The 14,833-nt window shown below is 46.8% G+C and overlaps 1 protein-coding gene across 1 annotated transcript; it reads left to right on the top strand.

Moving 5' to 3' along the window:
• Nucleotides 1–1,640: 1,640 nt before the first annotated feature.
• Nucleotides 1,641–3,233, top strand: LOC125759198 (uncharacterized). The gene is made up of 2 exons (XM_049417607.1): nt 1,641–2,017; nt 2,439–3,233. The coding sequence occupies exons 1-2, from the start codon at nt 1,786–1,788 to the stop codon at nt 2,780–2,782; spliced, it is 576 nt and encodes a 191-aa protein (XP_049273564.1). The 5' UTR covers nt 1,641–1,785; the 3' UTR covers nt 2,783–3,233.
• The last annotated feature ends 11,600 nt before the right edge of the window (nt 3,234–14,833 follow it).

Genomic DNA, 14,833 nt, shown 5'->3' with positions numbered 1-14,833 from the left:
AATGAAGCTTTCTAATAGTGTTTTAACCATAAACTTACTACAGTTAGGAGAGAAAGCTTAGCATGATTCCCTCAGAAATACTCATCTCCACGAAATACATGCGGGCATTGCACATGTGACCGGCTATGACCTTGTTGAACTTCTCCATGAAACTTCCAGTTTTTCTTAAAAGTGAAGCTCTGTTTCGAATGTCGGCTGCAAGTGAAAACCACAGCACAGTCACCATTTGATGAGAATCACGTCCAAGGAAAGCAGTTTTTCAATAGACTCGCGATCCATGCGTTAAGTAAATAAAGTGGCAGGCAAGCTTGGCTTGAAATTTGGTTGCACAATATTGCAATAGCACAATATTGCAAACGAATTTTTTTCAATACCAGGTGAATGCCAGTCACGGCGAATATTTGAATGGTAGCAGCCAATGCACGATTAAAAATTAATTCACTGCGGCGGGTCAATGCTCGGCTGCGGCGGCGATATTTAGATGGGTGTGAAACGGAAAAAAATAAAATGTATAAAAAACACAGAAAGAAAGATCGTATGCTCAGTTACGGCATTGTAAATAACACCACGTCCGGTGTTGCTGCGGCTGCTGCTGGAGACCCTGCAAGGTGTGAGCTCCTGACCAGTTGCTCGATAAAACTGCGCCTGGCTCTTGTGTCAGAAGGTCTTGCCACCTGCAAACGTATTAAATGTCTGTGTAGACTATCACGAGGATGAACAATAATTATATCCCTTATTACGACTACTGTATGCACTTCACTTCTCAGTAATAACATTAACAATGAGCAATCCAACATAAATAATAAGCTGCCAACGAAAACGACACTACTTTTATACAACCACGGTTATATATCGCTGTTGCATCGCATGAAATGATGGATAAGAGAACAATAATGCCATCAACTAGCTAACGTCTAAATTACATATGATGCATTAGTTTACCTTCATCGAGATCTGTAGTTTGCACAGGCACCACAGCCGGTGCATGATGCACTGATGTACTTGCCACTGACTTGGCACTGCATAAGACCAATGGGCAAATGTGACCGAAAACCACGGAAAAAAGTGAAGGGGCACAGTAGGTACGCACATGTATTCACGAACATGAATGAGGCTGTCTTTTAAACATGTTAGAAATTAGGCAGCAAAACGCGTTTTAAAGACTGTCGCTATTCAGAAAGTCAAATTGCTGATTTTGCCTCCTAAAAACAAGACATGCCGCGAGTCGTATCTATGAGCGCCTGATCCCATGAAACGGTACTAACGTCTTCGGCACTCGTAAGTGCAGTTTTATTACTTTTTGATTGTGGAAAAGTTTTTCCGCTTCCCAAAGGTAAAAAAAGAAATATAAATACGCAGTATAACGACCTACCATGAAAGCAGATCCTAACATCATTCAACTGCTAGCAAATATATGCTTGCTTTTATTGCCGCATTGTATCATTGACTATAAATAGAGAGAACAGTTGCTAGCCGAGGGATAAGAAGCCACGCGAGAGCTAAAAGTATACAGCTTGTCAAGCAACACGAAGTGATTAACTGATTATCTCACTGACACCTGTCAAGAGCGACGAAATTGTCTGAACTGTATGAGAGTTCATAATAAATGCGACCAGCACGACAACACGTGCGCGACTATACATAGTTTTCACGGACGTCACAACTGGGGCTTGTGGGATAGGTGGCCGCCATGATGGTGAACTGCTAGCGCGGTGTTATCGTTGGGTGCGTGTGCAGGTCCGATATTTTCGCGTTGTGCGGGTTCAGTAACAGCGCGGCGTCGCAATGCCGATGTGTGCGATGACTGGCTGCAGTGCGAGAAGCACGTCTGCCGCACAGAAAATGGACCTGGAGCCAAGAACCGGGCTCTACCGATTGCCGAAAGTGATAACTCGGCAATGCGACCGCACGAAAGTGTTGTCGGAGCAGCGTCGTCGTCTCTGGCTCGCTCGCATCAACAGAAAGGGCCTCAAGAACCTGGATTACATCCGTGTATGCGGTCGGCGTTTCATCTCAGGTAAGCAAAACAGGATGAAGCGAAAACTTCAAAAAATTAACGCCACCGCTTACAATCGCCTGCAACCCAGTCGTCGCTGTGTGTGCAGCGGTTTAAACCTCGCAGAAGCTCTCCGGGTCGCGTTCGAGCCCGTTCCGGATCTTCTGCTGCTTAACGGGCACCTTCGACTGCGATCCGCGCGTACTGCAATCTAGTTAAAATGTCACTGTCTGCACCAAACTGCTGAGTTTAACGTGCTCGATGCGTGTTGTTTGTACCGTGCATTGAAAATGCCGTTCACATCGGGCTAATGATCGCGAGTGCCTTCTGTAATTTTGCGCTGTTCGTAACAGCTTGTAACGAGACCGTTTTCGCGCGGAAGTCGCAATTTCACATGCAACAGCGCGCCAGGTTTTCACTGTTGATGTTTTGTAATTTGCAGGACAGCCAGCGAGTCTAATGGACAACACAAACCCGGATTGGGTGCCGAGCCAACACTTGGGATACAGCAACCGCACAGCACCGGGCGTTAACTCTACTTCTCGGTACAAGCGCGCCAAAAATCGGCTGGCAAAAAAAAAAAGAAAAGAAAGGTGGCCACAGCCGCGAACGCAGCTAACATTCAGCCGGCAGAGGTTGACCATCCTTCGCCTGAAATGGTCGATGCAGACGATCACTTCAGTGAAGAGGCGCCTGCTGAATTACTTTACCTCGCTCAACACGATGACGCGCTTGGAGGGCAGCCGCTTTGCTGTCACGCCGCTCACACGGCCACTGGTGAAGTAGTTGTGAGCCTCAAGTGACATGTAAGCTTTCATTTCGGTGAGCGATACGTGGTTCGTCCACAGCACCAAATAGTTCACGATGTCGGCATGCGTCGTAACCGGTAGCAGCTCCACGTCCGTCGTCGTGTCAGTACCGGCGCACAACGTGTAGGGGTCAACTCCATCGCACATGCTGATCTTCGCTTCATAACGTGCACGCATCGGACCCACCAGCTCGGCAAAATATGACGGGCAGAATTCCTTCCGCCTGACAGGCGCCATCATTCAAACACTCGATAGCTCGCAAGTAGCAAAATCAATGACTACCACGCCGACAGACTGCAGGAAGACAGCGATGAACACTCGTGCGCACGCTTGGGCATGCTCGCGCGCGTTTGTCGCTGTTCTCCAACATGGCGGACACCGCCAGCAGACGACGGTGTGACGTCACATGAAAACTATGTATAGAGACGGATGACGATTACAACAAACTACTCGTATATACTCGCATAGTTACTCGTAAGCATACTCGTATAGTTATTTCAAAAGCCGTCAAAATAATATTCTGGCAGTTCTATACGTCATTCATATATATCAGCGCAAGCGTGCAACAATGTGAACGCTAACAGCACGAACATGTATGTGAAGAAAGAAGAACACTTACCCAGGCGGGTATGATGCGCCGGGCTGTGTCCGCAGTGAGCGCACCAGCTAGACAGAGATGGCGCGAGAGCGTCGTGTAATCCTGCGTCAACAGCTTGCGTGTAGCCATTTCACGTGCAAGGGGATGTCGCTATGTGTTCGCAACACCCCCTTAATATTGAGATAAGAGAAATTTTCCATGGCGGCCGAGTACCGGTTCACGCGGCACGCTCAACGAACCACACCAACCTATCAAACACCCGCCGCTGTCGTGGAATGCGCTAAAACTAACCCATTTCGCGCCAAAAACGCAACCCCCTTCCCATCGCACAATATCCACAACATCTTCGAACTCTCGTTTTTACCTCCTTCCTTTCTTTTCTCGGTGCAAAAACAGCAGAAGCGGAGTGCAACGGAGAGCGTAGCCAGCGTAGCGGCCCCTATTCTCTTTCACGCACGCAAGAGAGAGTGCGTAGTTAGCTCCATGCGTATACCTCCTCGCAACATAGCTCGCCTTTGCGGCTGACGCTGTCGGCGCACGCGCACACACCGACGCTTGCGCCGACAAGTTATAACACGCGGGAGCATACGTTCAGCTGTAGCCAGGATTCTCGTGTACGCGGCCCCGCCGACGCGCCACTGCGACTGCAGGCCGTCTATAAGGCGGCGGTGAAGGGTGCACGTTTTTTATATACACTTGTCACGGCTAACTCCTTTTCGAAGGCCTACTATAGCCGGGAGTTTTCCTGAGTTTTGAAGCGTCCCGCCTAAAAGGCATGCGTTAGCCAGGACTTGATTAAGAGTGTAGTACGCGTGAATCGTAATTGCAGTGCAGCTCGCGAAAGAGTGAAACGATGTTTTGTTGCCCCATATTTCAAGTTGTGCACAAAGTTTTGTGAAAGCTCATCATTTCAGCATGCATCGCGTAATAATTACAGTACGCTTTACGGGTAGTTTCGCGGAACGTAATTATTTTTTCAAGAGCGCTCTTACAATAAAGCGTCTTGCTCACAAAAGCGTGCTATCAGAGAGTATAGCCTGCAGTATCGTTCAGCGATCCCTTTTGGAAGCTACCTGCGCGATTTTGTTCTTGTAACGATGGTGCTTTACAAGCGAAACTGTGCTGCTCTTAGTTAAGCCGGTTAGCTACGCCTGCGACGTAAAGGACACTGGCGCGAGTACTGTTTACTTACGTTCCAATATATGTATTATGTGCAGCTGGATGCCTCGTGTCCAAATAAATTTGGGGACATCAAACACTGAAATGGGAGCACGAAATTCTGGCCAGCTGTTGACGAGCACCGTGCCATTTATTATCTTTTGAAGACGAAATCTCGAAGGCGTGGATGCCATCAAAAGCACTAAAGCTTAATACTACGTTGAAAGTGGCAAAGCATGCTGATTGCTTGTGCTTGAAAGCACTACCTTGCACTGCATTTTCGCCAAAGGAAACGCTCGAAGGTATGAAGTGCACCCTCACGCAAAGCTCGCGCCTGCCTTCAACCCAGCTGCGTGTCACGCAAATTAGGTTTAGGTTAACAAAATGAAATATGTGGGCATCACACTGCAGAATACACGCAGTTAGTGTACTTACTCGCGCATTTTCACTCGGCTCCTAGTTTTTTTGCTTCAATCACAGTTATCCACTCGCGGAGAAGATGAAAACACCGCACCGGCACTATTTCCGTGGCGCGTCGTAATCGTCGCAGACAACGCTAATATCCTCTTGTTGCGCAGCTTGTTTTGGCATCCAAAGACGACGCAGTAGTGCCCAGACGAGCTCTTATACGCTGAAGCAGCGTGAACTGGTACTTTTTCGCACTTTAAAGCCTCAGAACTACAGCTTGCCCTGTTGACTTGGTGCAGCCCGCGCGCTCCTCGGCAGCCCGGTCAGCCCGGCGTCTGGGTGCGAGAGTATCCGCTCGGCTCGCCAGCAGCCTGGGTGCGAGACAGGCGTGCTCTGGTGTATAGCATTTGTGTAGTCACGGAGTAATTAAACTGCTCATAGGGCGGCGCTGTAGTAACTCACCTGTTTCGTCTATGGTCGATTCCACGAGAGATCACGAAACGTGGTATATGTTATATCTCCAATTTTATTCATGCATTTGTACAGCCTGCCCATATGACCGAAAAGCGCGAAATCAAACCAGAAACTGTAACCTTTATCAACAGCAACGGTCCTACGCTGGGGCATTTTCTTGTCGCTCATTACTTTAGTCACAGCATGAATTTTCAGCAAAACCTTGATGTTCCTATTCTTCTGTGCTGTACTTTCTCTCAGTCGTTTGTTGCAAGGCACCCAGCCGAAGCGGGTCTGTCGAGGTGGCCTTGCTTTATGTGCTGCGATTGAAGGAGCCACAGTTGTCGTCTTTTCTTTTTTCGCACAGGAGACCCTGAGCGGTCTTACAACCATCTTTCAGTCAGGGGCCGACGACGCCGAGATGCCTTGGAAACGACGGTCGCGCCATCATTCGCGAGAGTCTTCATGGCGAAGTACATAGCCACCGAGTTTCTTCGGCGCGCCCGCCTCTGCCCTCAGCTCCTGATAGCAGCGACGGCGACCACGTTTTATTTTCGCCACGGCCACCATTGCATCTGCTGCCCTTTGTATGATCTCTTGGTATGACTCCTACAAGCACCACCTGGAGCTCTTCGGCTACGTGGCAGTGTAACTCATCGGAACGTCTGCATTCAGGCACCAAGCATCCTCCGCATTTCTCGTCAACTACCCGCTTGACGTAAGATGTTTTAGCAGTTAATTGTTGCCATCACGGTACGGGTGACCGTTACACAATATGTCATCATTGAGCTTCGTACGCTCTACAATACTGGCGTAGCGTACAACTTCATGGCGCACAACTTTCTTAACTAATTACGAGCAAAGGTTTTCAGGTAGGGCTACGTGAATATTTGAAAACTGCAATATTCGTACACCCTTACGATCTCTTCGCAATCGCTTCCTGCCGTACAACCCTTAATATTCGAAATATTCGGGGCCCCGAGCTATTGAATTGTATTCAGAACGTATAGCATTTGTGTAGTCACGGAGTAATTAAACTGCTCATAGGGCGGCGCTGTAGTACTTACCTGTTTCGTCTATGGTCGATTCCACGAGAGATCACGCACCGTGGTATATGTTATATCTCCAATTTTTTTCATACTTTTGTACACCCTGCCCATATGACCGAATAGCGCGAAATCCAACCACAAACTGGAAACTTTATCAGCTGTAACGGTCGTACGCTGCGGCATTTTCTTGTCGCTCATTACTTTAGTCACAGCATGAATTTTCAGACAAATCTTTCCGTTTTTATTCTTCTGTGTTGTACTTTCCCTCAATCGTTTGTTGCAAGCCACCCAGCCGAAACCGGTGTGTCGAAGTGGCCTTGCTCGATGTGCTGCGATTGAAGGAGCCACAGTTTGCGTCTATTCTTTTTTTGCACAGGAGTCCCTGAGCGGTCTTACAACCATCTCAAAGTCAGTGGCCGACGACGCCGAGGTGCGGCTGGAAACGACGGTCGCGCCATCATTCGCAAGGGTCTTCTTGGCGAAGTACATTGCCACCCAGTTTCTTCGGCGCGCCCGCCTCTGCCCTCAGTTCCTGATAGCAGCGACGGCGACCACGTTTTCTTTCGCCACGGCCACCATTGCATCTGCTGCCCTTTGTATGATCTCTTGGTATGACTGCCACAAGCACCACCTGGAGCTCTTCGGCTACGTGGCAGCCAACCTCACTGGAACGTGTGTATTCAGGCACCAAGCCTACGCCGCATTCCTCGTGAACTACTTGAATCACGTAAGATCTTTTAGCATTATTCTTGCCAGCGCGGTACGAGTAACCGTCACCCAATATTTCCTTATGCTTCGAAAGCTCTACAATACAGGCATTGCATACAACTTCATGACGCACAACTCTGGAACTATATACGAACAAAGGTTTTCATGTAGGTCTACGTGAATATTTGAAACCTAGAATATCGGTAGACTCTTACGATATTTCCGTAATCGCTTCGAGTCATACGACAATTTTACTATTCCAAATATTCGGGCCACTAAATTATAAAAATGTAATCAGAACGTATAGCATTTGTGTAGTTACAGAGTAATTAAACTGCTCATAGGGCGGCGCTGTAGTGACTCACCTGTTTGGCCTATGGTCAATTCCACGAGAGATCACAAAACGTGGTATATGTTATATCTCCAATTTTATTCATAATTTTGTACACCATGCCCATATGACCGAAAAACGCGAAATCAAGCCAGAAACTGCAACCTTTATCAACAATAACGGTCGTACGATGTCACATTTTCTTGTCGTTCATTGCTGTAGTCACAGCAGGAATTTTCAGAAAAACCCTGATGTTCTTATTCTTCTGTGCTGTACTTTCTCTCAGTCGTTTCTTACAAGGCACCCAGCCGAAACGGGTGTGTCGAGGTGGCCTTGCTTTATGTCTGAGTCAATGGCCGACGACCCCGAGGCGCGGCTGGAAACAACGGTCGCGGCATCGTTCGCAAGTTTCTTCATGGCGAAGTACATTGCCACCGTGCTTCTTCGGCTTCTCGCCCCCGCCCTCACTACCTGATAGCATCCGCGGCGACCATGTTTTCTTTCGCCAGGGCCACCATTGCATCTGCTGCCCTTCTTGTGATCTCTTGGTATGACTGCCACAAGCACCACGTGGAGCTCTTCGGCTACGTTGCAGCCTACCTCACTGGAATGTGTATTCAGGCACCAAGCCTACGCCGCCTTCCTCGCCAATTTATTGAATCACGTAAGATCTTTTAGCAATATTGTTGCCACCACAGTACGAGTAACTGTCACCCAATATGTCCTTATGCCTCGTACGCTCTACAATACTGGCATTGCGTACAACTTCATGGCGCACAACTCTCGAACTAATTATGTACAAAGGTTTTCATGTAGCCTACGTGAATATTTGAAACCTGGAATATTTGTAGACCCTTACAATCTTTTTGTGATCACTTCGTGCAAATTATTAAAATGTATTCAGAACGTATAGCATTTCTGTAGTTAAAGTAATTAAACTGCTCATAGGGCGACGCTGTAGTAACTCACCTGTTTGGCCTATGGTCGATTCCACGAGAGATCACAAAGTGTGGTGTATGTGATGTCTCCGATTTTATTGATAATTATGTACACCATGCCCATATGACCGAATAGCGCGAAATCAAACCAGAAACTGATACCTTTTTTAACGGTAACAGTATAGCTGTGACGTTTTCTTGTCCTTCCCTACGGTAATCAGAGCATCGATTTTGAGAAAAATTGGGATATTGGGAGTCGGCGGCGGAAGAGTGAAGGAGATACGTTCAAGCAGCGATATATGATGGATCCTTTTTTAGCTCTGTAACTGTTGCAAATATTTAAATTAACTTCTTGTATCATTTGAAAACTAGCGTCATCGAGGTATTGAAATCCAACCCTTTTATAACAACCGACATGGTACAGGCCAAGCCACTCGAATCGAAGTGCAGCATGGATTGTGCGAAGCCTTCGGCCGTGTTCGGAAAAAAAGGAAATCATTCCGTGCACCTTGCGGACATTACAAGCGACTACAAGGGTCAACGAAGGCTGTCATCGACAGCAGCATGTTGCAGGACCCTAATCGCGTGATGGTGCCGTGGAGCAAGCAACACGTTGTGTTCATAATTGATTTTTAAGGTGCAAAGCAGTACATACACAAGAAAGGACACGGGACGAGACGTATGTCCTACTTTGCGCCTTAAATATTAATTATGAACGTATTTGCAATGCCCATAGACTGTCGCGCCACCGAGCGGAATTCAGGAGCGTCCTCTCGAGGAGGGTTAGTAGACGACAAAATGGCGGCACTATGCAGTCGCTCCCTTGTTCGGCTGTGCTAGCCTCAGTGTTAACGCGTTGGCAAGAAAGGAACACTACGACTTTGCATGTTCCCTGCATCAGCGAACAAACCGGGCCCTCCGTGACACGAGAAATCTGATTCGTTCTTGCGAGACGCGAAGTTTTCGTGAAATTACGTCGCAACTCGCGCTTTCAATGCTAACCCACAGTGTACACATACTATCAGCTTCGCGAGGCTTTCTGTAGCCACGTAGGCAAGTTAAATGTTATCGTCTGACATATTCAGTTGAAGCTCACCCTGTTTTACTTGCATATATAATTGGTCAGTGTTTCTTGTAGTGCATGAGTCCCATAACACTGTACGCGCGAGGGAGGTCGCGCGGGCTCGCGAAGTGCTCATGTATAACTGAGCGATCTCAAGTTGGCGATACATTAAAATAGGGCCTCTATCCTTTGTCAGCAAAGCGCTGTTACGAATCGTGCGAGCGACGTTTCAATCATTCAAGGATGCGTCTGCTCGACGCCTTTCGTGTAGCGAACGCTTTCCATCCACGCCGTCCTTCGCCAGTGTGTTGGGTTTCATATCCACCGCTGCGCCGCTTGTTTTTGTACGTTTGTTGATAGGTGGCAGCACACTGCAAGCGATTTGCTTGTTGACCGGTCTGAGAGCAAAACGTTCTCCGCGCCCAGACGTCTCTCTAATTGTAAACGTGGTGACGCGGAGTGGTCGAAGTCGTTCGGCGGAGGAAATTCTTCAGATTGCTTTCAGCAGTGATGTTGAAAGAAACCATCTTGACGATGAGGATTTTTCACTGGACGTAGAAGACTGTGAAACCACCGAGAGTGACAGCGACGATGAACCACCAGCTGCTAACTCACGAGGAGCGAGTTGCACTTCACGTCCCCTCGTGCGTTAATGTTCTTTCACGCTCGTAAGTCAATTTGATTGTATTTGATGTATAATATCCTTGAGCGAGATCGAAATAAAAGCATAGTTCCTCTTGTGCATTGCATGTATCACAATTATTGTGGATATTATGGAGCGCCGCATGCCGCCAACACGCTCGAGCTCGACAAACGAAGCGAAATGGTTAGAGCGATGGAACGTGCAGTCACGGCCACAATCCACGCCTCTCGGCGAACTTCTTCGACGTTGCGAAAAGCATACCTGTGCATTCTTTTCGATATTCATGTTTTGATCGCTGTGACACAAGCGCTACTGAATGGCATGTTAAATGCTTGTGTTTCGTTGAAGACGTAACTCCGCGTTTCCGACTGCGCAAGTAATGACTACGGGGTATTATCACAGAACACTTTTATGTTTGCAAGCCATCATCACGCGCAGTAGCGATGGCGCTACTCGCTGGTGGCCTACTACTGCGGCATATCCGTCAGGCAGGCTCGGTACGTACTACCTCGGAGTGCCGTTCAGCTCATACGTCAATTCTAGTTCATACAGGTTTATGTAGCACGCATAGGATTTCGCAAAGCATCGTTATGCACGGTAACGGAGCTGAAATATAACCTTTCACTTCGCAGCAAATAATTAGGTGGCGAGTACTTAGCACTTTCCATGGTTTGGGAAAGTATTTTAGTCTCATATCCATTCCAGCGCAGCTCATGACTTCATCCGGTGAAAGTGGCACGGTATAGTCCGCACCAGGGGCGTAGCCAGAAATTTTTTTCGGGGGGGGTTCAACCATACTTTATCTATGTTCGTGCGTGCGTTTGTATGTGTGCGTGCCTATATACGCAAGCAAAACTGAAAAATTTCGGGGGGGGTTTGAACCCCCCCAACCCCCCCCTTGGCTACGCCCCTGGTCCGCACGTACTATCTGTTCCTATGCTAACAAACGGACTTCTAGAACACTGTAGGGTTGACCCTCCTCCTGGCGCCATCTTGAAAAGCACGGCGCGCCACCTATAGTTCGTGGGCATTGCGAATACCAACTTGCTCAACAAAAAGTTCTCCTAAACACGTTGTGATCTCGCGAGTGGCGAACGAGCGGACGGTCGCGGGTGTGGCGCAAGTGCTAAAATTGGCTACCGTTATGTTGATAACTAAAGACGTTACCAAGACTAGGTTGGCATTACAGAATGGCAGTAAAAAATCCAGCGGAAATTTCGAAAACGCGTTGTTTGGACCAGATGTCTTTTTGAATATGGGTAAGTGCGGTAACTTTGAACACAGCTCTGTAATATTTCGAGCGCGGAGTGACCTTAGCGATATGCATTGCCGGAAAACATCGTACTTGTGCGTTAATTCAATGAAGAGTTCATAAGTGATAAGTAAACCTAATTGGTAAAGAGATATTTTTGGTCTGGTTAGTATAAATAAAAGGTGATGTTTGTCCGCTTTTGATGTTAATATACGCCAGGTCGAGGTCTATCATTACGTGTTAATAATCTTTATTATTCATGTATACTGAGCTAATAGAACATGAAAAACTGAAATCAGTAATACTTTCTTCTATATTTAGCGAATTGAGCTAGAGAAAGGTGTTTGGTACAGATTTTTGCAACGCATTAGAGAGCACGGCTTAGCGTCGTTGGGGCGAGGAGAATGAAATGGTACATGAAAGAAAATGAAGGAGGAAGAGAGGGCACCTTCTTGAGAATTTGGCCGTCGTTTCCGTCTTGCTGTGGTGGGAGGGTACAGTCGCGCGGCGGCTTTTATTTTTCTCCTTTCCGCCCTGCTGCCAAGGCCATGTATGTAGTTTTTTTTTTCTTTTTGGCGGGGCTTTGGAGGCACTATTAAACCTCAGTTTATCTCCCCGACCAGATAGTTAAAACTTTGAAGATGTTCACCTTCAAGTAGAGTGTCTCTGTGAATAAAACATTTCTCTTTATCTCTCTCTGACGAACAGTGCCGGAAGACGGCACATAGTTTGGACTTGGACAATGCAACGACGCTGGCCCGTGAACAATACAGGGAAAAAGGAAATTCCTCGAATCCTGGTGCACACATCGTGACGCCTCGGCGTGCAACACCATCCGTGACCTCCTGCCTGACGTTGCAAGGATTTGTGTGTTGACTAGACTGCTCGACATTACCTAATTTCTGTCATTATGTACTGAAATTGCAATTGGCATCAGTGGCGTAATGTTTGTACCTTTTATTGATAATTTGTTGTGTTAAGTGGGAGTAATTTTTTTATTTGTGCTTGAGGCTGTACGTTTGGAAACTATAGATGCTCACGCAATAACTATTAGGAAAAATGTCCGTGACGAAAAGTGTCATGACAGAGCGGGCGCAGCAAATACAGTAAGAAAGGTACAACGCCAACTTGCCCCGAAGCCTGTTTTGCGAAGCAGAATAGAGGAACGCTTTTCTTATGGAGCGGCCGTAAACACACAAACTGAAGCGCCTAATATAAAATGATATTTTATAAAATAGCAAGTTAATCGGGAGAGGTATTCGTGATACTTTCGTCGAGAGTACCGAAATTCGCCAATTTTAGTGGGAAAAAATAGTTTTGAAAGATTGAGCTGAAGTAGAGGTATCGATTTAGAAATATATGGGAAAGTTTCGCGCGTTTTGCACTTCGCGGCGCGGAGGTGTGTTTTTATCACAGAGCGGCTGGCTGACGCCAGAGTACATGGGATGTGCTTCTTGATATTGACTGTGATATAACGTTCTTTGTGTGGTCCGTTTATTTAGTGCTGCTCTGTAAAACTGTGTCGTTAATTTTAGTATTGACTATGCTGTAAGAACCTGGGTGTTCTCATGGACTTGCGCCCTGTATGGGATTCAGTGAGCATCTGTGACTTCAGCGTCCTCAGTTTTCGTGTTTGTGGCATGATTTACAGTTCTCACATACTACTTCTGTGCTAAATTATGCAGGAAGAAATCAGCTGAACCCTTGCCTCGTCAATGGATATGATGGATGGTCGGTCGTGGATGGTTTCCGCCGACAACGCTTCCTTCGTTTGTTGTGCATTCTTTGCAGCATTCTAGGCTTCATTTCGACATGCTGCGCTTAAAACTTGAGTGCTGTTGATTTCACTCGATCTGATTTCTACTTTGCTTTTTGGTGGCTTTTTGCATCTTTGTTTCTTTTTGTATTGCTTTCTCAAATGCTGGATCATGCAGCGAAAACTGCAGCTTATTGTGAATAAATACTCCCGATGCATCTCACTGAAATTACGTCCGGACGCAGTAAAGAAATTCGTAAAATACTCCGGAGGTGGCACGAAAAAACTCCGCATAGCCGGAGTGAAAGAACAGCGAAAAATACTCCGAAGGTGCCACGCAGTCACTCCAGCCAGCCGGAGTGAAAGGACAGCAAAAAATACTCCGGAGGTCCCACGCAAAAACCCGGCCAGCCGGGGTGAAAGAACAGTGAAAAATACTCCGAAGATGTCACGCAATAACTCCGGCCAGCCGGAGTGAAAGAGCAGCAAGAAATGCTCCGGAGGCGCCACGCAATAACTCCAGCTAGCCGGAGTAAAAGATTTACTCCCGAAGTCCGGAGCATAAAAACTTCCAATGGGGGGTGGGGGGGTGGTTTCGCTACACTGTAAAAAAAAATTACTCCCAGGTGGGAGTAAAATGCTTGTCTTCTAGCGACCCCCCTATTGGGAGTTTTTTATACTCCGGACTTCCGGAGTAAAACTTTCACTCCGGCTGGCCGGAGTTATTGCGCGGCGCCTCCGGAGTATTTTTTAAATGCGAAGCATTTCTTAGTGAACTTCTGCGACTTTGAGCGTATCTATCTATCTATCTATCTATCTATCTATCTATCTATCTATCTATCTATCTATCTATCTATCTATCTATCTATCTATATATCTATCTATCTATCTATCTATCTATCTATCTATCTATCTGGTGCTCACTGATCACGGTGATGTTGACCTTGTTCAAGAACTGTCTGGAACCTCTTCCACACATACACATCGGTTCGTGAAACGTGCGTGCGTTCTCCATCATAAGGGACAAGCATAAGCCCTACATATCAGCTTACCGCTTCTGGCGTTGGTAATCTCCACGTTGCCGTTGGCAGCGTTACCCAACTGTAAATTACTGGTTATATAACACATGTGCGGCTATTCAACATATATGTTTGCGAATAAAATTTATACAAATCGTTAGCGTCATATTGTAACGTTTCGTTCAGTAAAAAAAAATTACGCCACAGTCACCTTCCAGCCGCATGCTTCGCATAACATCGACTCCCACGGTACGTGGGATCTTCCGCATTTTTTCGGTATATCGCTCTCAAAAGCTGTATACAGTCGTCGCCTATGCCCATTCCTTTCAATATATCCCACAAAATTTCCTGATTAACGTTGTCGTATGCCCCAGTGATGTCTAGAAAAGCCACGTACAAGGGCCTGTTTTCTATTTTAGATATTTCTATACACTGAGCAAGAACAAATGCATTATCGTCTAACTGCCTGTCGACTCGAAATCCATCCTGAAGTTCTTCCAAAATATCGTTGCGCACTGCGCACATTTCTACTTTTAAATTTACTGCCTGCGTCGCCAACCTGTATAGTACCGATGTGATGGTTAGCGGTCTACACGGGCGAATGTTATCCTTTTCTTCCTTGCCTTGATAGATTAAGTCCATTCTACTTTTT

Source organism: Rhipicephalus sanguineus, chromosome 7, assembly GCF_013339695.2.
Source record: "Rhipicephalus sanguineus isolate Rsan-2018 chromosome 7, BIME_Rsan_1.4, whole genome shotgun sequence".
In the NCBI taxonomy this organism is placed as follows: domain Eukaryota; kingdom Metazoa; phylum Arthropoda; class Arachnida; order Ixodida; family Ixodidae; genus Rhipicephalus; species Rhipicephalus sanguineus.
This window is presented reverse-complemented; position numbering and strand designations above follow the sequence as displayed.